Source organism: Stegodyphus dumicola, chromosome 6 (assembly GCF_044657685.1).
Source record: "Stegodyphus dumicola isolate Sdum_Otavi_A_Nest chromosome 6, ASM4465768v1".
In the NCBI taxonomy this organism is placed as follows: Eukaryota; Metazoa; Arthropoda; class Arachnida; order Araneae; family Eresidae; genus Stegodyphus; species Stegodyphus dumicola.
Genome location: NC_140773.1, coordinates 81,582,540 through 81,608,320, shown reverse-complemented (window position 1 = coordinate 81,608,320; position 25,781 = coordinate 81,582,540). Strand labels below are relative to the sequence as shown.

Below are 25,781 nucleotides of genomic sequence, written 5' to 3'. Positions count from 1 at the left end.
TCGTACAACCAGAAAAGAGACTAAAAAATGTAAGTAAAACGCCAAAGAGAACGAGCAGGAGAAGATGTGCATATTGCAGCATATCGAAAGAACGACGACGAACATTTTGGATGGTGAAACATGTGAAGTGCCTCTATGCTTACAAAAGAATGAAACAACATGTTTTTCAAAATTTCTTGAAAAATGACTTTTTTTCAATTTTAATCATATATAAATATTTGTGGATCAAGTGCCAATTTTAATATTTTATTTAGTATCATATGTACGAGTATCAAATTTTAATCTTAAAATAATATTCAAGAAAATATTTTCTTTTGTTCCTAAAACTTAAAAATATTAAATATATACTATATGCAAAATGTGCATATGCAAAATTTTACAAGTCATGCATATATGCAATAAGTACAAAATGCATTTTAGTGTGTTTATTATAAATATTTTAGAATGCACGCTTAATTTTAGTTATTCATTCCACATATGATTTTTTTTTCCTGCTATACACCAATATGCTATAAGACATGTGCTAGTTGCATGGTGGGACAAACGGTATCCCACCTTCTACCATAAAAAATAAAAGTGCAGAATTTTTTTCAAGCCTTAAAGGCACTTAAGTAAGTCCATCTGACTTATTCTAAGGCATTTTTTTAAAGATTAAAATATATTTTAAATATGCGTGCCGCAAAGGGTTAAAGCACAAGAATGACATAAATGAAGTGTTTAAATTGTTCCTAAAGCAGAATCCTGATTTCTACAAAATCCAGTGCGATAATGCCAAGGAATACATTTCTGGTGAGCTAGCTCATTATTAAAAGAAAAATGGTGTTATGATAAATCCTGCTCCTCCATATTCACCTCCTTTGAATGGTGTGGCTGAGAGAGCCAACAGACATCTTTTAGAGAAGACCCGAGCTGTAATATGTGAAGCAAAGCTGCTTTCTAAATCCTTTTGGGGTTATGCTGTACAGACAGCTGCATATCTTAAGAATAGAATTCCAAATCAGACTGTTGAAAATCTACCTTCTGAGCTCAAAAATGAGAAGCCGCCTGATTTGACTTTTATTGAGGTGTTTGGATCTGGTGCATACATGAGAGTTCCTGATACCTTAAGAAAGAAATTGGATCCAAAATAAAAAAAAGATGATTTTTATTGGATACTCTACCATGGGTTACCCTTTACTGGACCCAGTCACAAATCATGTTGTGGTTTCTCGAAATGTATTGTTTGATGAAGAGAAAAAGAAATGTATCTCAGTTCAAGATGATTTTTCCATAGAAAGTAAAGATCCTGCTAAAGATGAAGTAATATATGATTCAAGTGATGTAGAATCCAGAAATCTTGAAGAAAGTCATGAAGAAATTACTAGGCAAAGAAGAAATATAAAATTACCTGTAAAGTTGAATGATTACTTTTTGTGTGAAGCTAATGTGGCAACTCTTGATACAGTAACATATGAGGATATGACAACATTGCCAAAAGAAGAGCAAGTCCTATGGAGGAAAGCCATGGATGAGGAAATAGCTTTTCTTAATAAAAATGAAGTGTGGAAGTTAGTCAACTTACCAAAGGATGAAAAGCGAATATCCTGTAAATGGGTGTTGTGCATCAAATGAAACAATGTTTACAAAGCTAGACTGGTTGCTCGTGGCTTTGAACAAAAGCCAGGCATTGATTACTTTTGAGATCTATGCTCCTGTAATTAGTACATCATCACTTCGACTTGTGCTCGCTATCATTATTCAAAAGAATCTTGAAATCTATGCATTAGATGTAAAGACTTCATTTCTGAATGGTGAACTCCAAGAAACAATCTACATGGAACAACCAGTGGGCTACAGTGACAACATTGGCCCATGTGTGCAAGCTTCTTAAGAGTCTCTATGGACGTAAGCAAGCACTGAAGTAGTGGTTCAAGAGATTTACTCATTTTATAATTCAGTTAAACTTCCAACAACTGAACTGTGAAGCATGTACTTTTGTGAGAAGAACTAAACAGAGTGAAATATTTATTCTGCTGTATGTGGATGTCTTGCTAATTGCTGGTTCTAATGATTCAGAGGTAAGAATTGTGATTGAATTACTTAGAAATGAATTTGAGATGTATAAGGCTGAAGTTGCAAATGAATTTCTAAGTATACGTTTTGAATATTCACAGAACAAACTTACTTTAGGCCAAAAGGCTTATGTTGAAAAATTGTTAAATAGATTTAGATGTTAGATTGTAAGCCATCTGATACTCCCCTAGTGCCTAAGTCAACTTCATCAAATTTTGTGAATGGTGAAAGATTTCATGGCCCTTATCGTGAACTTGTAGGTGCTTTGCTGTAATTATCTATGACAACTCGTCCTGATATTCTGTTTTCTGTGAACTGTCTGAGTCAGATACAAGAGCAACCCACTGACAGTGCTTGGGCTGGTCTGAAGCAAATTCTTCAATATTTAAAAGGGACATCTGAACTCAAATTATTATTTTGTAAGTCTAATAGTGTTGATATTATGTGAAATGTTTATGTTGATGCTGATTGGGGGTCAGATACATATGATAGAAAATCTATTTCTGGGTATATTATTTTCTTTAATGATTGTCTTGTAACTTGGTCTGTTAAAAAGCAAACATCTGTTGCTCTGTCCTCTACTGAGGCAGAAGTTTTGGCTTTAGCAAAAGCTATTCAGGACCTAACTTTATTTTATAATGTATCTAAAGAAATTTTAGGAGTTGACAATATTAGTTTCAGTTAAGAGGATAATCAGTCTGTAATTAAAGCAATATTAAATTAAAGAAATTGTGCTAGACTAAAACATTTGGATATTAAATTAAGGTATATTAGGGATATTGTAAAATTGTATGATATAAATCTTGTATATGTTTCTAGTGAAAATCAGCTGATTTGTTTACAGAATGCTTGCCTAAACCAAGATTATGTTATTTAAGAGATAAATGTAAAATAATATGTGATTAAGGGAGGGTGTTGAGAATAATCACACTTACTCCCTGGTTTATGATTTGATGTTATATGTATATTAACCATAACTGTTTATATTTTGCTTAGGTTGTATTGGCAACAGTCGTTGTAGTTTTGTTTTGGTGTGATATGTAGAAATGTGCTGTTCCATGTGCGTGATTAATTCCATTATTTAATAAAGCCTGTACTTAACTATCATCGGCCTCTGATTTACCTTTTTAAATCTTTACAATTACAACTATAAATATAAGATCAGAAAGAGGTCAATATAGAGACTCCAGGCATCATGATAGAATCAGACTTACCCTGTCAGTAACGTCTGAAGTCCCTCTATCGTTTCCTGCCTGGGCGGGGTGTATTCAAATGAGAAATAGAACGATAGCTTGTTGAAGAAGTCGCCTGGTTTCCATAGCAACGTCTGCTGGGAAATGGAGCAGCATTGTAACTGTTTTCTAAGAACTAACCCCAAAAAATTAACCTTGGGCCATCCTGGATAAATGAAATAATTCAAATTAATATTCTTCAAGTACATACAATACACCATCATTATGTCTTCAAGATGATGCAAGGCATTTAGATTTTATTTAGCCAGTCGGCAACTTAGGCTCACCTTTGGTTTGACTCAGAACAGCAGAGCGCATTTTTAATTTTAAAGCTATATTTATTTTTTATGGGTTTTTTTTTATTTTTCAGGTCTCTTCTGTACTCTGTTTTTGGTCTTTTTTTTCTTTTTTTTTCTTTTTTCTTTTTTTTTTTTTAGATATGCTTTCTTTTAATAGCCCGCACTATATTTAGTGAGACGTGACCATTTATTTAGGACTGTTCAGTGTAATTACGTCAATTCTTAGTTATTCTTATTAAGGCAATTAATAGTGAATTTCAATTAGATTAAAAGAAAACATCTGCGCGCCGAGGGGGAGAAAAGCGGAATATAGAAAATGAGCCAAAGATAAGGCCAAACAGAGAAAACAAATTTCAGCTAAGATGAAAAATAACTCCACGGAATAAGTAAACCGTATGACCCTGCCACAATTCCAATTATGCTGAGATTCTTGGAGGTATTAATATTTCTTGCAATTTCCACGCTCAAACATGACTCCATATATCATCCTCAAACAATCTACAAGTCAGCATTTGAAAGAACAACCTTCTTCATCAACATCAAACGAATAGCTGGAGGACATAAAACCATGATGTAAAGATCTTTTCATTTAGATGGAGGCAGGCAGCAGAAAGACGAAAAAATAAAAAATTTTGATTTGTTGGACCCATGTAGTTGTCTGGTCGTAGAAAAAAAGGAACGATCGCCAATAATCTTTCTTAAGCAGTCAATCAGTATTATTAGCCGGTAAACATCCAGAAAACGTAAACCTCAGTCCCATTGAACGTGATGGCAGACATTTGACATGTGATACAGAACATTAGTAAATAATGAAACGCTTATAAGATCTTGGTTTACATATTCTAAAGAAAAAATGCAATTTTTTGTATACCCTGCAAGATTTATCAGAAACATGGTGCTGCCGCTACACCATGCTACAGGATTCATTAATTGGAAAAAGTTTTACCAAGATTAACTGAGCATGAAGCCTCTGGAGTCCACAGAGGTGCATGATTTAGTGCAAACTTCGAGTACACCAAATGAAATCGTGCCAAGGCATCGATCACAACACTGAGCGACTCATTCACACAGAGAAAAAAAAATGGAGAGAAATTCTGTATAGTCATGGATGCGGGACTGTATCTTTTAACAAACTGTCGTTCTTTTATTGGGTCTGATGAAATAATCCCAAGTAGCCTGTTTACAAAGTGTCCTCGACCTAGCCAAGAAAATTTTCTGAATTTAATCTCTCCGATTGCGAAACAATTAAACTCTTAGGTACCAGTCAAAGCACTTAACAAAGGGGAAAAAATCATATTTATCAAAGATAATTCAAATAAGTTATTAATTTAAAGGCAATACAGTCTGAAGTAGCATTTTAAACGATATTAAAGAAGCCAAATACTACACAATAATGCTCTGTTGCATTCCATGTGTGTCTCATACAGAAAAAAATGAACCAGGTGATTCAATACGTAAAAACGCATGGTGATGAGTGTAAGATAAAGGAAAATTTAATTGATTTCATAGAAGGTGGTGGAAAAATAGGAGAATGTATTTCTGAGCACATTGTAGAAAATTAGTGTCTTAATTGACACTTGATGGTTTAGATATTGGACAATGTTGGTGTCAGTCTTACGACAACGGGTCTAATATTGATGGCATTTCTAAATCAGTACAAGCTAGGATTACAGTAATGAATAAGCTAGAGGAATTTGTGTCATGTTTGGCTCGCTCGTTGTATCTTGTTGCTGTGCATTCTGCTTCTTCATGCCCGGAAGCAGTTAATCTGTTTGGAATTACTCAAATACTCCACTTTTTTTGTCGGATGCTCTAATGAAAAAATGTACAAAATACAACTTAAAAGGAAGCAACCAGACGAGATGGTCGGCGAAATATGTGGCTGTGAAAGTTCTTCTAATGAATTTACCGAAAATATAAAATATTTAAAAGAAATTAAAGCTATTCATCTTGATGCGGAATCAAAGCACGAGGTAGGACATCTCGTACATGCTGTGAAAAATTTTGCATTTACTATCAACCTGAAAATTTGAGCTAACATTTTTCCAGAATTCAGTCCAATAAATATAGATATTCAAAAGGAATTACTCTTCCGCGTTCTGTGCAGTTAACGAAAGAACTGATCAAAACTGAGGATTTATAAAAAGTAAGAGAAAAATCGTACGGGATATTGAATACAAGTGTCTAAAACAGTAGCCGAAAAAATTGCATTCGAGTCTATTCTGACAAAAAAAAAATTCCGAAGCACAAAAGCAATCTAATGAACTGTTTGAGGACGAATCACGAACACTTCAACCTGTTGAGATCGAAATTTCAGGAAATTAAAACATAAAAAATATCTACGATCATCGGTGAGCCAGGAGCGTTTATCAAGTCTCGTGATTCTTGCTACCGAAAATCAAACCGCAGATCAAATTATGACGATTCCATGCACTTATTTGCAGAACAAAAGGCTTACAATGTAAAATTTTAATTTTCGTTACTTATTCCGTGATGTTTTAATAGCGTTAAGGTAGGTAAGAACTTAAAATTACTTACGAAATAAGAAGTCTGAAAAACAAGATAGGAAGCACAAATACTTTCAGTAATAACTCATATTCTGTATAATCTTTTCAAAATATTTCCTTTCGGCAATAGGCATTTCTCGGCAATTTATCCCGTTAGTGGCTCCCTTTCAGATTTTTTCCACTGTGCATTCCTCCTTTTCCATCCAGTGCCTAATGGCGAAACACATAGTAAATAATCAAATGTCTACAGCAGTGGCCGAGTGATTAAAACTGCTGAATGCTGGTAGTTTGAACCCAGGCATACGGGCTGGCTGCATGGTTTGTTTTCTTGGATTTTCTTATGTGTAACGTGAATACGAGCCAGTTTCCTTTAAAAAGTTCGTCCACGAAAGTACCATCCTCTACCAGATACGAACCAGTTTCCCTTAAACTAGGGGTCTTCAACTTGTGGCCCGCTGAAGGCATCATAGTGGCCCCACATTTTAAGAAATTTTAATTTCAAGAAAATTCCCTTGTCAGCTTTTTGTTGTGAAAAAAGCTTTTTTTCCTCTTATTCTTGATATTAAAAGCATTTTATTGGCATGCCTGATATTATTTGAGGTAAAATTTTCTGAAAATGACAAATTTTTCAAAAATTTCACTTATGTAATTTTTAAAATAAAAAATTTGACTGCGCATAAAATCTCAATAGTAAAAAGGATAGATTCTTATCTCTAACAGCTTTGCAACAAATGTCAATACTTACTTCGTCAAAGGTGAGTTTGAGCGTGCCGCTACTATAAAGGGCCAGGGGAAATGAATTAATGGAATTCTATTTCTCCTAATGTTTCGATTACTTGTCAAAGGGAATGGTGATCGTAAACATTCTGTTTGACTTGGTGATAAATAGACACAATAGCATATGCTTCTCTTTCTATAGTAGACCACGATTGCTGAGCTCGAGTTAACTTCTGACTTGCATAGGATAATTGCGTTCATTGAAGTTTTGTGATAAACATGCTGCAACTCCTATTTGTGAGGCATCACAATGTATAATGAATGGTTGCCCCAAAACTGGTGTATACAACGATCAGAGCATTCTTGAGTTTCTCGAAAGCGATGTCGTGCTCTTTTTTCCATGGTATTTCCTCAGGTATCTTCTTCTTTGTAAGTTCAGTAAGTGGATATACTAATTCAGAATATTTTGGTATATACTCTCTATAATAGTTACATAGGCCTAATAAACTTCTGAGTTGCTTCTTGGTCTTCGGTTTTGATAAACTGGAAATTGCTTCTATCTTCTCAGGATCGGCTTGATGTTTTCCAGATCTGATTACATGACCCAAATATTTGATTTGCGGTTTGGCAAAATCACGTTTGGCTGATATTGACTGTAAAGCGAAGCTCTTCCAACTTAGTGAGTATCTTATCTAAATGAACCATATGAGATTTCCATGCATTTGAAAATATTGCAATGTCATCAATATATGCTCTGGCAAAGGCTTTGTATTCATGGAGTGCTTTATTGATTTCCCTTTGAAATGTTGCTGCAGCGTTTTTCAGACCAAAACTCATAACTTTAAATCTGTACTGTTGTCGATGGATTTTAAACGAAGTGTAATCACGACTTTCAAGATCCACAGGAATAGCCTAATAACCACGTAGTAAATCCAGTGTTGATATTATATTAGCTTGTCCTATTGAATGTATAAGTTCTGAAGCATTTTGCATAGGAAAATCATCAGTAATTGTTACAGAATTCAATGCACGATAATCAACACACAATCAAATTCCCCCGTCTTTCTTGTTCACACAAACTGTAGGATATGCAATTTCTGCACTGCTTTCTTCTATTAAATCAACTCTAATAGCTCTTCAATTTGTTCATCAACTTTGAATTTTAAAGTTTCCGGAATCCAGTAGATATGTGACTTTTTTCTTTCTTCATTGGGTTTTAATTTTATTTTGTGAAAACCCACCTTTGCAATTTTCATTTTACCTGTAAATAATGATTCGTGCTTTCGTATGAGTTGTTGAATTTGCTGCTGTTGATCACCCGTTAAATGTTCAAGTTGTAATTTTTGGAGAACAGCTTCCATATCTTGAGGAGAAGCTTGCGGAGTTTGATGAATCTTTCCAAATTCTTCTTCATTTTCGAAAATAACTCCCACAGCATTTACTCTAGCTATATACTTTCTGATTTTATTCAGGTGAACATGTCTTACTTTCCCATCTGAGAGTTTGACTTTATATGAATGAGGTGGACAGTATTTTATAATCTCCCCTGGATTAGTCCATCTTGCATAAAGTTTATTGGACGAATCAGAAATAAACAAATAAACTTTGTCTCCTACTTTGAATTCTTTAGGTATAGCTCGACGATTAAAGTAATTCGAATAAGCTGCCTGTTTCTCAGATGCTATCAAGGATGCTTGATCAGTTGCTCGTTCTAAGTTTATTGTCATTTCTTGTAAATAATCAACAACAGATTGCTTCATATTTAAGGGTATCGGCATTTCACCACTCCAACTAGATTTCAGAACACTCAGTGGACCACGTATCTCTCGACCATACATTAACTTGAACGGAGAAACCCCTGTAGTAGAATTGGGAACCTCGCGATAAACAAAGAGCAAATATGGCAGATATTTATCCCAATTAGATGAATCCATACGGATGATGGGATGTAGAGCGTTTTTCAAAACTCGGTTGTACCTCTCGACAAGTTCATTTCTAGCTGGATATCCTGGAACTGAAAATCTAGGATGACATCCAAGACGCTTCATAAATTCTTGTGTCAGTTGAGAAATATAGTTCCTTGGTCCCTTGCTATAATTTTTGGAATACCAGTTCTTGTAAATATTTCCAATGGAGCAAGTAGCTTTTGCCGTTAAAGAACGTAATGGAATGGCTTCTGGCCAACGTGAATGTTGATCCATTAAACATAAAACATATTTATGTTTCTAGCCAAAGGATGTTCTATAGGACCTATAATATCGATATTAACAACTTCGAATGGTAAATAAGGTCGTAGAACTGGGGTAATAGGAATTCTGTCAGTTATTTTTTCGGTACTTCTTCACTGACATGGTTCGCAAGATAGGCAGTATTCAGTAATATCATTTGTCATATTGGGCCAGTAGAAATTATATCTCATTCTCTCTTTTGTTTTCTATATTCCCATGTGAGCCTCGAAAACAGATTCATGTGCTAATTTTAAAACATCTTTTCTTCGACTCTTTGGAAAAACTAACTGCTGAACTGAATCTCACATTACTTTATCCTTATGAAAAATTATAATATTATCAAGTTCCATAAAATTTCCTTTTCCCTGTTTTAAATTAATTCTGACTTCTTCCAAAGTCAGGCAAGACATCTGCTCCTATCGAGATTTTAATATATCATTACGTTGATTATTTTCTAATATTTGTATTTGAGTCGTTACGGAATGCGTGTTGGCCTATGTATTATCCCTACTTTCTATTTTAGTTTCTTCATATGGCTGAGTAATGCTTATTTCAGGCGTATTTGACTTCACGTAGTCTAAACATTTATTCGTTTCGCTTTCCTAATTCGTTTCCCCCATTAAATTTGTTTCCCCCGTCAAACCGCATCCGTTGCACAAGAGTTCAAAGGTTTGTATGGGTAATAAACATTCTACGTTCAAGCGATTTGTTACTGTCACCAAAATGTCTACCGGGTAGCTTAATAAATCAGAATCTTCATCTTTCAGTATCATAAATAATTTTATTAATTTCGCTTGAAATTGAACAGCTACACGATTTTAACTCTCCTGCTTTAATTGGAGGAGATTTTAAGCATCAATGTTGGAATCAAGGAGCTAGCAACAGAAAAGGACAAGAAATTTTTGGCATGATTCAAATTATACCATTCATGCCTCTGATGAACCTACGCATTACGGCTATAATAGTTCTTCTATTATTGACTTTTTTCTATCTAACAACCTCGACTATAATTACCAAATTTCTGTTATTCCAGCTCTCTCATCTGACCACAATCCCATTCTTCTTGAAATTAGCATAAATAGTTACCTGACCTTTACTGGGCAAGAGTATTTGTGTTACAGAGTGGAAAAAATTCTCAAAAATAATTTCAGATACCATTCCTGGAAATCCCAAAATTACCAATGAAGACGATATTGAGTCTGAAATCAATAAATTTACCACCTTTATTCAACATGCTATCAATTTTTCAACCAATAAAATCATCAGTTCCCATCCTTTTCTTCCTCTTCCAGCCAGCATAAGACAAAAAATCAACTGCAAAAATCGCATTAGGAAAGACTGGCAAAATGCAAGAGACCCAAGGCTAAAAACTCAACTGAACGCTCTTTCAGCATGACATCACAAAAGACATTACTAACTTCAAGACACAACGCTGGCGAAACTTCCTCAACTCTCTCGCAACTGAAGATAATTTTCTTTTTGACATTGCAAAGAAATTTAAGAAACCCTTCAAGCAAATTCCACCACATCATGGTACCAACGGAATGATTTATTCAGACGAAAATAAAGCTAACACCTTTGAGGATATACTAGAAGAAACGTTTACTCCCAATACTACCCCCTATGACAACAATCATATCTCCAAAGTTAATGATACTGTTAATACCTTCCTAAAAATCCCAGGTCCATTGAACTTTATACTCCTTGCCACGCCTAAGCTGGTTGTCGATTATATTAGCTCCTTAAAATCCAGAAAACTCCTGGTGTTGATGGTATTTCTACCAAAGCGTTGAAACATCTTCCTATCAATGACCTCCAATCTTCCTCCAAAACAGACACTTGCCTTACTAAGATAATCAAATCTATCATCAAATTCTCTTACTTTCCTAATATATGGAAATATGCCATCATCGTTGTCTTCCCAAAACCGCATCAAAATTCAACGTTTCCACACAACTACCAGCAATCAGCCTTCTCAGTCAACTTTCTAAAATAGCTGAAAAAGTTATTCTTTATCATCTTAATCAAATTATTCCACAAAGCTCCTACATTCCAGAAGAACAGTTGGGCTTCCGTCATCTTCACAGTACTAATCACCAGCTGCTTCGTGTCATCAACTATATTACTGACGGTTTCAATTGTAAGTTCCCTACCGGAGCCATTTTCCTTGATATTGCGAAAGCTTATGATAGGGTATGGCACCGGGAACTTATATACAAACTTATCAAGTTAAACTTCCCCGAGCATTGTATTAGACTTATTGCTTCCTATCTCCAAGACAGAATCTTTGCAGTGAAAATTGGTAGTTCTGTTTCTTCCACGAGAAAAACTTTCGCTGGAGTGCTTCAAGGATCTGTACTTTCTCCATATTTATATAGCATTTACATTTACGATATTTCTAAGGACCCACAAATTACCATTGTTCTTTTCGTTGATGATACTGCAGTTATGACCCAATCTTCTACTGTTACTGATGTCCAGCTCCTTCTTCAACATTACCTCAATCATCTAAAAAATTGGCTCACTCTTTGGAGGATTGCAGTTAATACCGAAAAATCAAAAGCAATAATTTTTCGCAAAGATCAAACAAATTTCACTCCACCTAGACCTCTTCTGTTTGATGAAGAAATTGACTGGGTTGACGAAGTTAAATATCTAGGAGTCATTCTTGATAAAAAATTGACTTTTCAGAAACATCTCGGGGAAAATGTGAAAAAAATCAATATCACGCTTGCAACTATGCGCCCCTTTCTTGGCAGAAGTCATATGTCCGTTTCTAATAAACTCTTTCTAATAAACTTATATAAATCTATACTTCGGCCAGCATTACTCTATGCTAGTCCTGTCTGGGGCCACGCTGCCAAAACGCACCTTCAACACATCCAAAAACTTGCCAGAAATTTCTTCTATTCAGTTCTCACTCATCCTAACAACTGCATCAACTCTCTTAGAGCACAAATATCCATCTGACGTTCTCCATCCTTAACATTTTCTTCTTATACTAAATTCTTCAGTTCACTGATTTGGACCTTCAACCAGACACTCACCTTTTTCGTCGACTGATGGCGGCCACCTGACTTTTACTTTCGTCTTTTTGTTTTACTGATGTTCTTTACGTGATCCGAGTAAAAGGAGGCGCTACTTTCTGAAACTCAAATTCACTATATGTTCTTAGTTTTAGTAATACTGTTTAATACCGGAATTTGTGTACCTGAATTGATAATAACATCAATTTCTTTATTTTCAACTAATATTTTCACATATTGCAAAGGCTGAATTTCGACTTGTTTCTTCTCGAGGTATTCTGTATTAATCTGGGCCACAACCGCGTCACTTTTCTGTGATTTATTACTTTCGGAAAATAGTTTTATTTTGATTTTCGCGTTTAAATTTTTTCTGACAGTCTTTAGCTATATGTTGGAAAGATCCACAAATATAACAATCCTTTTTAACTTTAGTAATTTTGAGCAAACCATCCGGTTTTCGCATAGGAGGGGGTACATAGGTACTTTTGGTTTCAATATTCGGTGTCTTCTGAGAACAGCTACCGATATACGAGGCTTATTCGGAAACTAAGGTACCGTTTTGAAAAAAAAAAATTAGTAAAACAATTTTTTCAAATCCAATTTTATTTTTACATGAAAATACATATCTTAAACTATTTTTCAACATAGTTTTCGCCAATGATCAAACACTTGTCATAGCGGGTGACCAGTTTTTGTATACCATCATCAAAGAAACTTCCCGCCAGTTTCGATAACCACGACTCCACAGCATTTTTCGTGTCATCGTCAGATCCAAAGCGCTTGCCACCAAGCTCACGCTTCATGTGCAGGAACAAGTGATAGTCGGACGGTGCCAAGTCCGGGCTGTACGGCGGGTGATCGAACTGCTCCCAATGAAACTGTCGAATTAATGATTGAGTAACACCAGCATTATGGGGCCGAGCATTGTCATGGAGCAACACAATTCCTTTACTGAGCATTCCTCTTCGTTTGTTTTGAATGGCACGCCTTAGTTTAGTTAAAGTCTCACAATGCCTTTGAAAGAGTTGTCATTGTGAAGCGTCTGTTCTCATGAATTGCTTCATCAACTTTCCTTACTAAATCATCGGTGACAACAGAAGGCGTCCCGAGCCTCAGCGTGGACATTTGTTCGACCTGCATTAAACATTCTTACCCACTTTCTCACCATTCCATCACTTATTGCGTATTCACCGTAAACTTCTGTCACTTGACGATAAATTTCGGCCGGTTTAACATTCCTCGCGTTCAAAAATTTAATCACGGCACGAATCTCACAGTCAGCGGGAGAACTAATTGTCTTAAACGTTTTGAATGTGCACAGCAAACTGAAAACACAACATAGAGCAACCAAAATGGCGACAATTGAAAGTCAGTGAACAAGAAAGACTAGTGCGCATGCGCGGTATGCCTACTACAGCGCTGCGACAGCTCTAAAATGAAACGGTACTTAGTTTCCGAATATGCTACGTAATTTAAAGATTTCTTTTACAAGCGAAGAACGTGTCGCATTCCTTTCCGATTTCCGCGAGTTTTAACCGAGTATCACCTTGTTTTACATTTATATGCATGGCTGTCTCGTGATCAAGAGTTTGCATTAATTTATTGGCTACAATTCATTCATGGACTGTATTTAAATCATTCGCATTCCTTAAGGTGCAAGAGTATTTTCACTGTGTGATTAACCGGGCTGCAAATTGTGCATGTGTTTCCCCTGACTGACATTTAGCCTTTCGAAACATATCCAAACATGCTTGAGCAGTTTCCTGATATTCTTTTAAGATTTTATTCTTAACTGCTTCGTAATTTTTTACATCATCTTCACTAACATAAATCAAAGCATTTGTTGCATTTTCACCTAAAAGATTTATCAAAATTTCGGCTTTGTATTCTTCTGGGTACATTTTTAATCTTAAATGAACTTTCTAGCGAAGAAAAATAAAGTGTCCATGATTCCGAACGAATCGGGACGGATATCGTTAAAGTTTTTATGCTTTTAATTAAATCTTCTAACGATGTGTTATCCGAAAGATTAAAATTAGATGAAGCTCTAAGTTTTGCAATTTCTAGTTCGTGTTCTTTCTCTAATTTAAACTTTTCTAGCTTCAACCTTTCAACTTCCAATTCTACAGTGGATTTCTTATCATCAATTATGGATATTAGCTTAGATTTAACGAATTCAGGATCAGTTTTGTAATCATTACTGTTAATAATTTTATCTTTCAGTTCTGTGAGTTTAAGACTTTCATCGGCTTCCTGGCCTAGTTCTTTCGCCTATAAAAATAAATCTTGTTTCTTGAGACCTTTAACCGAGAACATTGCGACTTTCTTATAACTTCGTAATATAGCGTTAATTAGTTCAAACTATTATAGTACCTTTTAATTTATCTCATTATACAGTTTACGTGACTAAAATTTAAAATCATTTAAAAATAATAGCAACACTTACCTTTTCTCCGTTGAATCATTAGTTTCGATTCTAATTGTGTCGTGCTGCGACAGTGTAAGATCCAGCCATGTCCAGTGCCATAATTAATAGACTCGGATTTATCTTTTAATTTATTCACACCATGGACGTAAACTATATACACTTTGTACAAATAGAAATAAAGATAATAGGATTGCTACTTTTCCGCCTCGAGAGCGCTACTTATTTTCAGGGTTGCTGTTTCGGAGGACCAGGCACTACAGTCCCAATCACATTATGCTTCGGCTACGTGGGACTTGACGTCGAAAGGGGCAATTCTCAGAACCCGCACAATTCCAGGAAACCCACATAGCTATATTACTATTATCACTTATTACAAAGACATGAACGCCGAACAGTAATCCATTATCACTCAGATTGGGATGACGTGATGCTTCATGAGCAGAACGTTCGTCTGATTGGTTGTCTCTACCCCGGGCAGAGGTCCAGCTGAGACATTTTCGGTGAGGTTTCAAAAAATCCCGCGTAGCCGCAACATTGTTTTTGTAGCTAGGCGGAACTTCGCTTCAGGCGGGGCGCTTTTTTCTGGGAATTCGCCCTCTTAAACCAGAGCTACCAGAATTTCGTTTCTGAGAAAAGTCCCGTCTAGCAGGGACTGTAGCCATATGTGATAACCTCTTTTAGTTACAGGATAGACGAAAAAATTGCTAAGCTTGGAAAACCCTTTGCTAATGGAGAATTTGTAAAAAAAATGTCTTCAGAGTGCAGTTGATGTGCATTGTCCACCACAGGCTCAAGTCATATCGAATATTAGCTTGTCTGGTGTGACAGTCTAGACGCATAGAGGATCTCGCAACAGATATATTTAGTAAATTTAAATCCAAATGCAAAAAAATTGAGTTTTATTCTGTAGAGATGGATGAATCAACAGATGCAACAGATACTGCACAAGTAGCCATTTTTATTCGTAGCATTGAGAGAGACTTCACAGTTATATAGATGAATTAGCCAGTAAAGTACAACACGAGGAACAAATTTATATTCGAGTCTGACACAAACTTTGGATAAATGTGAGTTAGACTTCAGTAATATATCTGCTATAAGCACGGATGGTGCTAAATCTGAGACTGGAGAGAAAATAGGAGTAACAACATTACTGAAATCTGATGTGAAGGCAAGTGGAAATAATACTGTGATGACTCTTCACTGCATCTTCCACCAAAGAAATTTGTGCAAGAAGTCCTTTTCAAACTTTGAACATGTGATGAATGTTGTTGTAAAAGTGATTACTAATTTCATTCAACCTAAAAGACTTAATCACAGGCAATTTCAACAGTTCTTGACTGATTTGGAAGCTGAATATGGTCATGTTGCGTATTACGCTGAAGAACGTTGGTTGAGCCGAGGAAAGATGCTTCAGCGCCTGTTTTGTTTGAAGAGCGAAGTTCAACAATTCATGTAATCTGAAGAGAAATGTATTCATGAGTTTAGTGTTGGGAGGCTTTGCATGTTTTGTCTATATTACAGGTCATCTCAATGATTTACTGGGAAAAGATCTACATATTCATAACCTTTATTACTTTGTGAAAGCTTTTAAGATAAATCCTGTGGGAAAGTCCGTTGCTAAATAAGAATTCCATTCACTTTTCAAAATTGATGGAGTTATGAAGAACTCTACAACATGGAATTCAAATAATTATGTACAATGCATTTCAAATTTGGAAGAGGAATTCAAAAACACATTTTCTGATTTTCGTGAAATTAAAATTGTTAAGAGAATATTCTCCTCGCCATTTTCAGTAGACATTGGAAGTGTTCCACCTGAACTTCAGTTAGAATTTATAGATTTATAGTGTGACTCTGCAGTAAAATGCAAGTTTCTTGAAAATCCTGCATTAATTGATTTTTATTCGAAATACGTGACCGAAGAAAAGTATCCAGGAATTCGTAAACATGCACTCTTCATGTTCTTCTATCTTTAGCAGTACCTACGTATGGGAACAGCTTTTTAGTAAAATGAAAATCCTAAAATCAAAAACAGGAACATGGCTGACAGACAGACATTTGGAGGAAACGTACGAAGTGGAACAACACAGATTAAACCGGGTGTGGAAGCTTTAATAAAGCAGAAACAATGTCAAATTTCACACTAAAACTAAAGAAGCTACCATCTCCCGCCAGTAATGCAAGTTTTTTTAATTGTAAATTCACTTTGTAACATCATTCTGTACAATCATTTTTATACTATTTTTTTCCATAGTTAAAAAAATGTTGCAAAACATTATAATTCGATTTCCATTTGACTTTTTGGAACCATTGTATACAAATCTGTAACACTATCTCTTCGCTTAGAATCAATTGTAGTCTTGCAAAACAAACTCCCTTTTTACTTCCTTGTACGAAGTAAAAAGGAAGTATTGTAACCGCAAAACGTTTCAGGCATCATATTTAAACGCAAATATCCATTTTCACCGGTATCGAATGCAATTTAACGATGCTTTTGCGTGACATCTGTACGTAAGGACAGATTAAAATGCTTTTTTTCCCCAAAAAATTTGTAAAACTAATTTAAAATAAATTCTGATGAGAATTGTTCGTGGCGTCTCTGCGTACGTATGTATGTATCTCCCATAAATCAAAAACGAGTAGCCTCAGAAAGTTGAAATTTTGTATATAGGACTGCTATAGCATGTAGATGTGCACCTCGTATTTTGGTTGCAATCGGCCGCACCAAAAGTATATAAATATATATGTATATATGTATATCCACTGCGTTACTGTGCTCTCTTTATTCTTAAATGTTTGTAAATTGTGCATTTTTTGCTTTAAAAATGATTGAATTATGTTGTTCTTATCTTCCGGTTAAGGTTTTTATGTCTTTAGTAAATCTGTATGCAATATTTTTAGAATTATCAACAACTTAAAAGTTGTTTAAGTGCCACTAAGCCTAATAATTTTTGTCATGGCACCCATTGTTTGTTTACATTTGGAACAGCAGAATAGTAGATTTGTTGCCAATCTAGAAAGTCTAATAAGACTAAGCTTCGCAACAACAAAGATAACTAAAGATAGGACTAAGCTTTGCAACAACAAAGATAACGCCTTCATTTATTATTGCGAATTAAATCATACTTAATCCTTTCTAGAATTTTTTCGAGGAAATAAGTGTTTAAGATTTACTTCGTAATTTTTAATACAGATATTTTGAGTTTTTACGTATTTTTGCCTTGTTGCGAAATGAGAACTGAATTAAGTGAATGAGAAATACTGGATCGTCTGTGAAAAAGTGTTTCTTTTTTGTTCTGTTTTCTTAATTTCTTTTATACAACGTTCTAGATTTATTATAGTATTTGAATAGAACATGTGGCAATGATTAGATAATTCTTAAATTTTGTGCATTCTGAGTTATAATTTAAGTGTAAATAGTTTTTACTCTTGTGAAACGTGTGTCAATGTACTACAAATTGTGTTTTTTATCATTTTACTTCATGTCAATTATTGCTTATCAGAAAAATAATACCTTATAATACATCTTGCAAGAGATGTCGCCACCAAAGCTCCAGTCAACTAAAATGCTTTTCATCCCTACTAATAGATGGTGCCACATGAGCCCACATTTGTTCAAAGTTCACTCATTCTACGGATGGGGGCACAGGAGCCTCCATCGCTAGTAATCTCTGAGTTTTAGCACAGCATGTGCACAAGTACAGGGGTTGAACAAAAATATGGAAACACCTTTAAAAAAACATGTTTCTTTGCTTAATATGGTGTAGGAAACCCGTTTGCATCCAAAACAGCTTGCAGTCTTCTTGGAATGGATAAATACAGTTCCTGTATGTTTGCCAAGGAAATATTATACCATTCTTCCTGCAAAATGGTGGCAAGTTCAGATAACAATGTTGGCGATGGATAACGAGAACGCACTTTCCGTTCCAATGTAGACCACAAAAGTTTGATAATATTCAGGTCTGGTGACTGTGGTGGCCAGGGGAGATGGGACAACTCATCCTCGTGCTCAAAAAACCAGTCCTGGACAATGTGAGCTGTGTGAACAGGGGCTTTGTCGTCTTGGAAGACACCATAGTATATATAGGCTTGCTCACACTTATTCTAAAGCAAAAACACTTATTTTGTTAAATCTAATGATTTAATTTCTTTATTTTTAGTATCTGCAAAATCCGTACCATAACTATAACATACCACAACCTATTAGATACTTCACAAAATAGCATGAAGTATATAACAGGTTATCGGAAAAGAAAATTAACTGGGAATATATACATATTTCAAAAAAAAAAGATAGAAGCAAAAATTCGAAATATCGGAAGCAAAACTATAGGAGAAAAATCTGAAGCTATTTGGAGAAATCAACAAAAAAGAAAATCATCACGAAGAAATTAGATAACATCGACAACGAGAAAACGAGAATGCAGAAATTTCGGAGATAAATATTGAATTGTCAGAAAAAAATAACAATCCTCCATATGGGAAAAAATGAAAAATCTTAATATGATTTGAAAATCATTATGAAATTATAATGATGGAAAATATGGAAACACCTTTAAACTGAACCACAACTGAACTGTTTAGCACATTTACGAAGTTGTATAGGTGGCGTCAGTAGTCAAAAATGCAAGCGCCACCTACATATTTCATTAAAATCAATCTTTCTTTTCAAACATGCATTTCACAAGGTGTTTCCATATTTTTGTCCATCCACTACTTCTGCAAGCAATCTTTCGTATCTTACGATCCTTGATGGACTTACGGTGTTTCTTATTTGCCTTCACACCGAGGGTAAAATAGCCGTTTTTAGCATTTTAGTTGTTTTATGCTGTATGTATTAACCCCTTCGCGCCGACTGTCACGTATACGTGCCAGCAACGAACGCACTTACCTACCGGCCAACACGCAGGCGTGCCAGAGGATTGTTCCATTCTCTACCGACTGTCACGTATTTGTGCCAGTACTTTGGAACGTTTTTCAAACTATAATTTCTGTCACAAGATGGCACTGTATGTCCATATGGTTTCAGATACATAAAAATTAAACCTTCTACTCGAAATGAGAGAAGCATGACTCACATACACGTGTTTTTGATTATATAAACAAACGGGGAAATAAATGTTTCCGAATGGCGTGATTTATGACGTCTCTTTAAATCGCACTTTATTCGCACGTGGTAGTTGTTTACTGTAAGTAGAGAAGTTTTATTTGCTCTAAAGCTTTGGGTAATTAGGTTTGCAGTTTAGTTTTTAGAAAATAATTAGATCTTGTTAGACGTGAATTCTTTGTTTTTACCGTTGCAATGTTGAAGCGTCGAAAATGTTTAATAGAGCATGAAATAGCAGAAATGATGCAAAATATTTCAGATATTGATTCTGAAATTCTGATATTGATTCTGAAAGATTAACTGAAAGACATTTTCCAAAACTTTGTTCAGAAGAGACTGATAAGAAAATGAGACGACGATGCTTCGTTTGTTCACATTCCCGGAAAAATCTTCCAAAACGGCAAATGAGTTATTATGAGTGCAAGGAATGTAACGTAGGACTGTGTGTAGATCCCTGTTTTCAAATTTTTCATACGAAAAGAAAATTTTAAGTAATATATTTAGTTTTCAGATGTATAATGTTAAAATTCATAAAATGGTGAGTAATTAAAATAAAATGTGTAAAATATGCATTTAAACAAGAAATAAAGTAATTAAAGTATATATATAAAAATATTTATAAAGCATAAGCCGTTTAAATACTCTATAGAGCATTATTAAACAATGCGTTGATACTTCGGAAATTTCATGGATTTAGGCTTAGTAGCAAAAAAGCCCCCGGCCCTGGAGAGATGCTCGCGTAAGACACTGCCGGCCTCAGCGATAAGTGCGCGTTTTCGCTACCCGGCTCGAAGGGGTTAATAGTACTATATGCACAGGGACATTCTCGTGGTACGATTTACTAAACTGTACTAAGCATAGGAATGCTTCAAATGGGTATAAAAATATAGCAGGTAATGTTGTTTTTCCCTCTGTGTGTATGTGTGTGCATGCTGTTGTGTGTATGTTAATAACTACTGATTCTTCAGTAGAAATATTCATACTACCTAGCATTCATCCATTACCTAACCTCCTAAGCATTTCTTTTCTCATTTCCATTCATTGCAAAATTTCTCAGATTTCCCAGAGCTTACTGTTATTTTATTTGTTGTTCATAAGTTGTCTTTACACTTTTTTGGGGGGGGTTACTTTCTTTCCTTTATATTTATATATACCCTATGTTAATTTTTTAGCCTTTGTCAGTTTATAATATTCTTTGTTATACAAGCACACTAAGACAATTGTTATTTTCCATTAACAAATGTAAATATGTTAAGAAAATAGGAAATAAATAAATATTAGTTAATAATTTTTTAATTCTATTTTTCACTATGTTGCATTCCTTGACTTGTAATCTAATTTTCTTCTGTAATAATAATACTTAAATCCAGAAATGTATGTGCACAGAATTATAGAAAGGATTTGCTGTTTTGCCGCATGAAATGGATTAAGGTTTTTAATTCCTCATATAAAAAAGCTACTGTTTTGCCATTCATTATGATGAAAATATGAAATAAACAATCCTAATGTTACATAATAGTTATCAGGAAAGAAAGATAGCCTAGGTTATATAAAAATTTTTATAAATATTTGTATAAATAAAAATATGTAAAAATTAAGGTATTTGGAGGGTCTTAACAATTAATGGTTAAGCTTAGGAACCTAGATTTATTTTCTGATCACAATATACATTGAGTGTTTTGAAGTTTTCCTTATGTGTAACTTATTGCAAACCAGTTTCTCCAAGTGTATTTCACAAAGTCTGTCTCTTTCTTTCTTTCTTTTTTTTTTTTTTAGAATTCACAAAGTCTGTCTTGATCCTAATTAATTTTAAGATAACTTTCTCGTGTATCTCTAAGATATTTGGAAAATAAGATTGCAGACTTATTTTCTGTAAATACTCATCTTGAATGTTAAATAACTAGTTAAACTTCCTCAAAAATAACATAGAAGATGCTATGAATTCAGTTTAAGCACTTAGAAGGGGTGGGGTTGAATGGTTTTTGGTTAGTGTGGAATTTAGCTTTTTGTATGATTCCCATGGAGTTTAAAATGTACAGCAGGTTAATTAAATGAACTGTATTAATTGAATGAGTGGTTTTCTTCGATATGTAACGTAAGTGAGAGCAAATTTCTTTCAATGAAAACATTCCTTGCTTTAGAATGATAGTCTTAGACCTACAGTTTTAGAACATAAGATAGATAGTTTTAAACCATAACACTCAATCATATAGTTTTAGACCATAACACTCAGGCTGTAACACCACAGTCTTAGACTTATAGTGTTAGACCATAAGACTGATAATCTTAGATTGATAGCATGCTTTACCATAATCAGTATATCCAATCTTAGCTAAATAAAACAATTTAAGACAAAATATAAAAATAGTGAAACACTAATAAAATGAAACAACATAACTGAAGTTAAATAAGAATGAACATTTTATTTCCTAATGGCCAAGTGAGTAAAGCTGTTGAATATGAAACAGTTGATTTAATACCTGCTGTAGCAAAAGGGGAAGCTGTTTGGAGGGTTTTTTTTTTTTTCCCTCATCATGTAAATATGAGTCAGCTACCATCGACAAGGGCTGCATAAAATCTGTATGAAGATTGAGTACTTTAATAGAATTCATTCAGTCTGCATCACTTCTTCGAAAATGCACTAAATTTCCTTTAAAAATTCCTTCAATTTATTTTTATCAAGAATGGAAAAGTTTTGCTTCAATTCTGATTCACTAATGCTTGATATTATTCCATTTCAATAGTTATTGATGGTGTTAAAACATGGTTGAGGTATCATCCGTATCTGAAACATTATAAAAATCTAAGCTTGTGAAATTATTATTTTACTGTGTATGCATAATTGATATAAAATCTGTGTCTCAGACTATAACATTTCAACATTTCTTTATTAATGTAGCATATATATAAGTTGCTTTAGAAAAGTTGGGTGTAGTTTTGTACATTTATGTATTCGTTTTCAGGTAATAACAGAAGAAGTTTTCATGAATGATATTTTATGCCTAGGCACTTCTAAAGAAGATTTATTAAAATATATTTTAACAAAGGAGGATCATAAACTTGTTCCAGATCCCCCAACGTTTAATGATTTTTTAAATGTTGTTAAGGAATACATGAGTTTATAAAAGTTGCCAGAGTAAGTTTTTGCCAGAGTTTATAAAAGTTGCCATTGAGCAATGTAATATTTCCACCACTCTTTGCTTTTTTCTTTTTCTTTTCATTTCTTCGTTTTCTGTTTTCTTAAAATTAAAAAATAAAGTTTATGTAAATTTAATTTATTATGCTTTAATTTTTTCAAATTATAAGCTTCATTTACATACATTTTATATTGAAAACAAATCTTTATTTCCTACAAAAGTTTCTAATTTTGCATGAATTAAAAATGTTCATGTATTTTAAAACGTGTACTATATACTGTACAAAGTTTGAAATCCAAACGTTCAATACTCGGACCACGAAATATTTTTAACGAAAAAAATAAATAATGAAGGAAGGAAAATAATGATTTAAAAAAAATTCCACCATGCTTTACAAGGTCTAGGAATGGAGAAATAACACTCAACAAAAGGAAACATGAATGCCCTAAATGCAATTTTTCTTCCAACTAAGTTTTCTGTAAGTCATTTTCAAGCTCCTGGTAGCTAGGAAGTCACACTATCGCGTGACAGTACACTCACGGAGGTTGTATTGTTGTTGGTCATTGTTTTGGCCTCTTCGGTCATTGCGGTGATTTGTAGCCAGAGGGCGCAGCGCACAAAGAGTTAGTTGCGTAACAGAACGTAAGGGGAGCGGCCGCGCCAAAAATGTCGGGCGTATTACTGCTAATTGAGGTAATTGCATCGTATCACTAAGGTGGCAGAAAACTAGTATGATGTATCAATTTACATCCCAGGTGGCAGAATATGAGAATCATGTATATGCCAGGAGGCATAACGCTTGCAAACATGCCAGGTGGCATACGGCTTGTAAATAGATTGTAAATAAATGTACAGTAAAATATCTTGGTGCAATAGATCAAGGAACACGCATCAACAACCTTCTGATCATTTGGAACTTTTTTTTTTTTCTTTTTTTCTTTTTTTTGATGACCCAGACATGATTTGTGGAGATAAGAATGGACGAAGAAAAGTAGTGAGTTCATGAAAATTAGTGAGTTCATGACTGAAAAGCTGGGATTTAACGCGAAGAAATTCGAGGTAGGCCCTTTTTCATTTTTCCAGTTTTGAATAGAATTGTTGGATAAAAATCTTGTTGATTATTATAGTTGATAGAATTTAATAGTAAAATGGAGGCTATGAATAAGGCAAAGAAGTTGCGTACGGTTGCGCGTAAGTTAATTACCAAGTTGTTGAGTAAAATAGAATCTGCATTGTTAGAAGAGGGTGAAACCGCAGATGAGAAATTAAAAGAATTACTTGAAATGCTGCTTGAAAAATCGCAGTTGTTGAAACAATACGATTCTGAGATTGAAAAACTTATAATTACGGAACAGGGTTAGAAACAGAAGTAATTTCCGCGCAGGAATATCAGGAAAGAATTATAAGCTTTAAATGTAAAATTCAGGAAAAAATAAGAAAAAACGCGTGTAAAGTTGAATCTAGAAATTCTAGTGAAGAAACTGTATTTGCAAAGTTCAAAACTTGTGAAGTTAATACTTTAAAATTGCCAAAATTAACGATTACTAAATATTACGGTGATCCTTGTTCTTGGCTTGAATTCTGGAATCAGTTTTGTAATTCCATTCACCAAAACGAAAGTCTCAGTTCGGTTGGCAAGTATGTTATTCAAAATCGCTGTTGGAAGGTTTATCTTTAAATTGCTATTAGTGGATTATCATTTACTAGTGAACACTATAGGGTGGCTGTTGATATACTAAAAACCGTTTCGGCAGAGATGACCTGCTAATTAATGCGCATATGAATAAATTATTGAGTTTAGAACCTGTAAAATATTTCGAAAATACGGCTGCTTTGAGGAAACTGTATGACGATATAGAAATACAAATAAGAATTTTTAAATTCCTTAAATGTTACTAGTGTTTCTTATGGACATTTATTATCCCCTATTTTGTTCAAGTTAATACCCTAGAATTTAACTCTAGAATTCACTAGGAAAAGAAGTGATAAACAAAATGTCAATGTTGATGAACTACTAACGTTCTTGAAAACGGAAGTGGAATGTAGAGAAACATCAATGATGTTAGCGCGTTCTAATAATTTTGAGGTAAATGAAACATCAGTACGAAACAAAAGTTCCCATCAAGGTTATCAAAATAAATCTTACATGCATTCTAAAAGAAATGATTACAGTACGAATAAGCAAGGTGCTTCAGTATTAACTAGTCAAAGCGAAACTCCCTCTAAATACTGGCAAAAATCACATTTTAATCACAATCGAAAGTTCTCTACCGCGCCTAAGAAAGAAAATCAAGATGTATGCATATTTTGTTTATCTGCTTGTCATATGAATCATGATTGCGCACTTGATTTAAAGGCTCGCCGAAAGGCATTAATGGATCGAGGTTTATGTTTTATTTGCTTTTCGAAAGGGCATTCAAGGCGTTTCTGTGCTTATAAAGATGAAAAGTACAGACTGTGCAATGTCCAAGGTTTACATAATTCGTTAATATGTGACGCCGCATCGAAAGATTTAGAGATGGTTACCTCCATTCAGACAAAACAAACGCCAATCCCTGAAGCTTCTCTTTCGCTCTTATGTAATGAACATAATAACAAAATTAAACCTCCGTTTTCCGTTCTTTTACAGACGTTTTCGGCGACAGTGAGGTGTAAAGGGGGAAACGAAACGTTATTACGTTCTATGCTAGATTCAGGGTCAACAAGGTCATTCATCTTACGAGAAGTGGTTGATTCACTGGGTTTGAAAATTATTAATACAGAAGCGCTTATTATTTTCACATTTGGATGCAAAAGAGTGCTTGTATGATATCGTAGAAATAGTATAGCAGAATGTAAACAGTCCCAATAAAAAGATAAAAATTAATGCAATAGTCATTGATTCTATAACACTAGGGCAAGTAAAAGTTCCTTCTCGGTGGATACAAAAGATGGCGTTTGAGAAGGGAATAGAATTAGCAAATAGTGGTATGAGTAACGAAATTCAAGTATTAATAGGTTCGGTTTATATTTGGGAAATTGTAGGAGGAAGAACCGTGAAGATTT

At 34.4% G+C, this 25,781-nt stretch overlaps 1 protein-coding gene across 2 annotated transcripts in view; it reads left to right on the top strand.

Annotated features, from left to right (window-relative positions):
• Positions 1-22,964, top strand: part of LOC118195399 (cilia- and flagella-associated protein 251-like) — a 158,387-nt gene extending 135,423 nt beyond the window's left edge. The window contains exon 25 of one of the 2 annotated variants that reach the window (XM_085818581.1): positions 22,563-22,964. In XM_085818581.1, coding sequence (XP_085674707.1) covers positions 22,563-22,724 — 162 coding nt within the window. In that variant the 3' untranslated portion in view covers positions 22,725-22,964. The remainder of the gene's footprint in view (positions 1-22,562) is intronic. The other variant, XM_085818583.1, reaches the window with a different exon arrangement.
• The last annotated feature ends 2,817 nt before the right edge of the window (positions 22,965-25,781 follow it).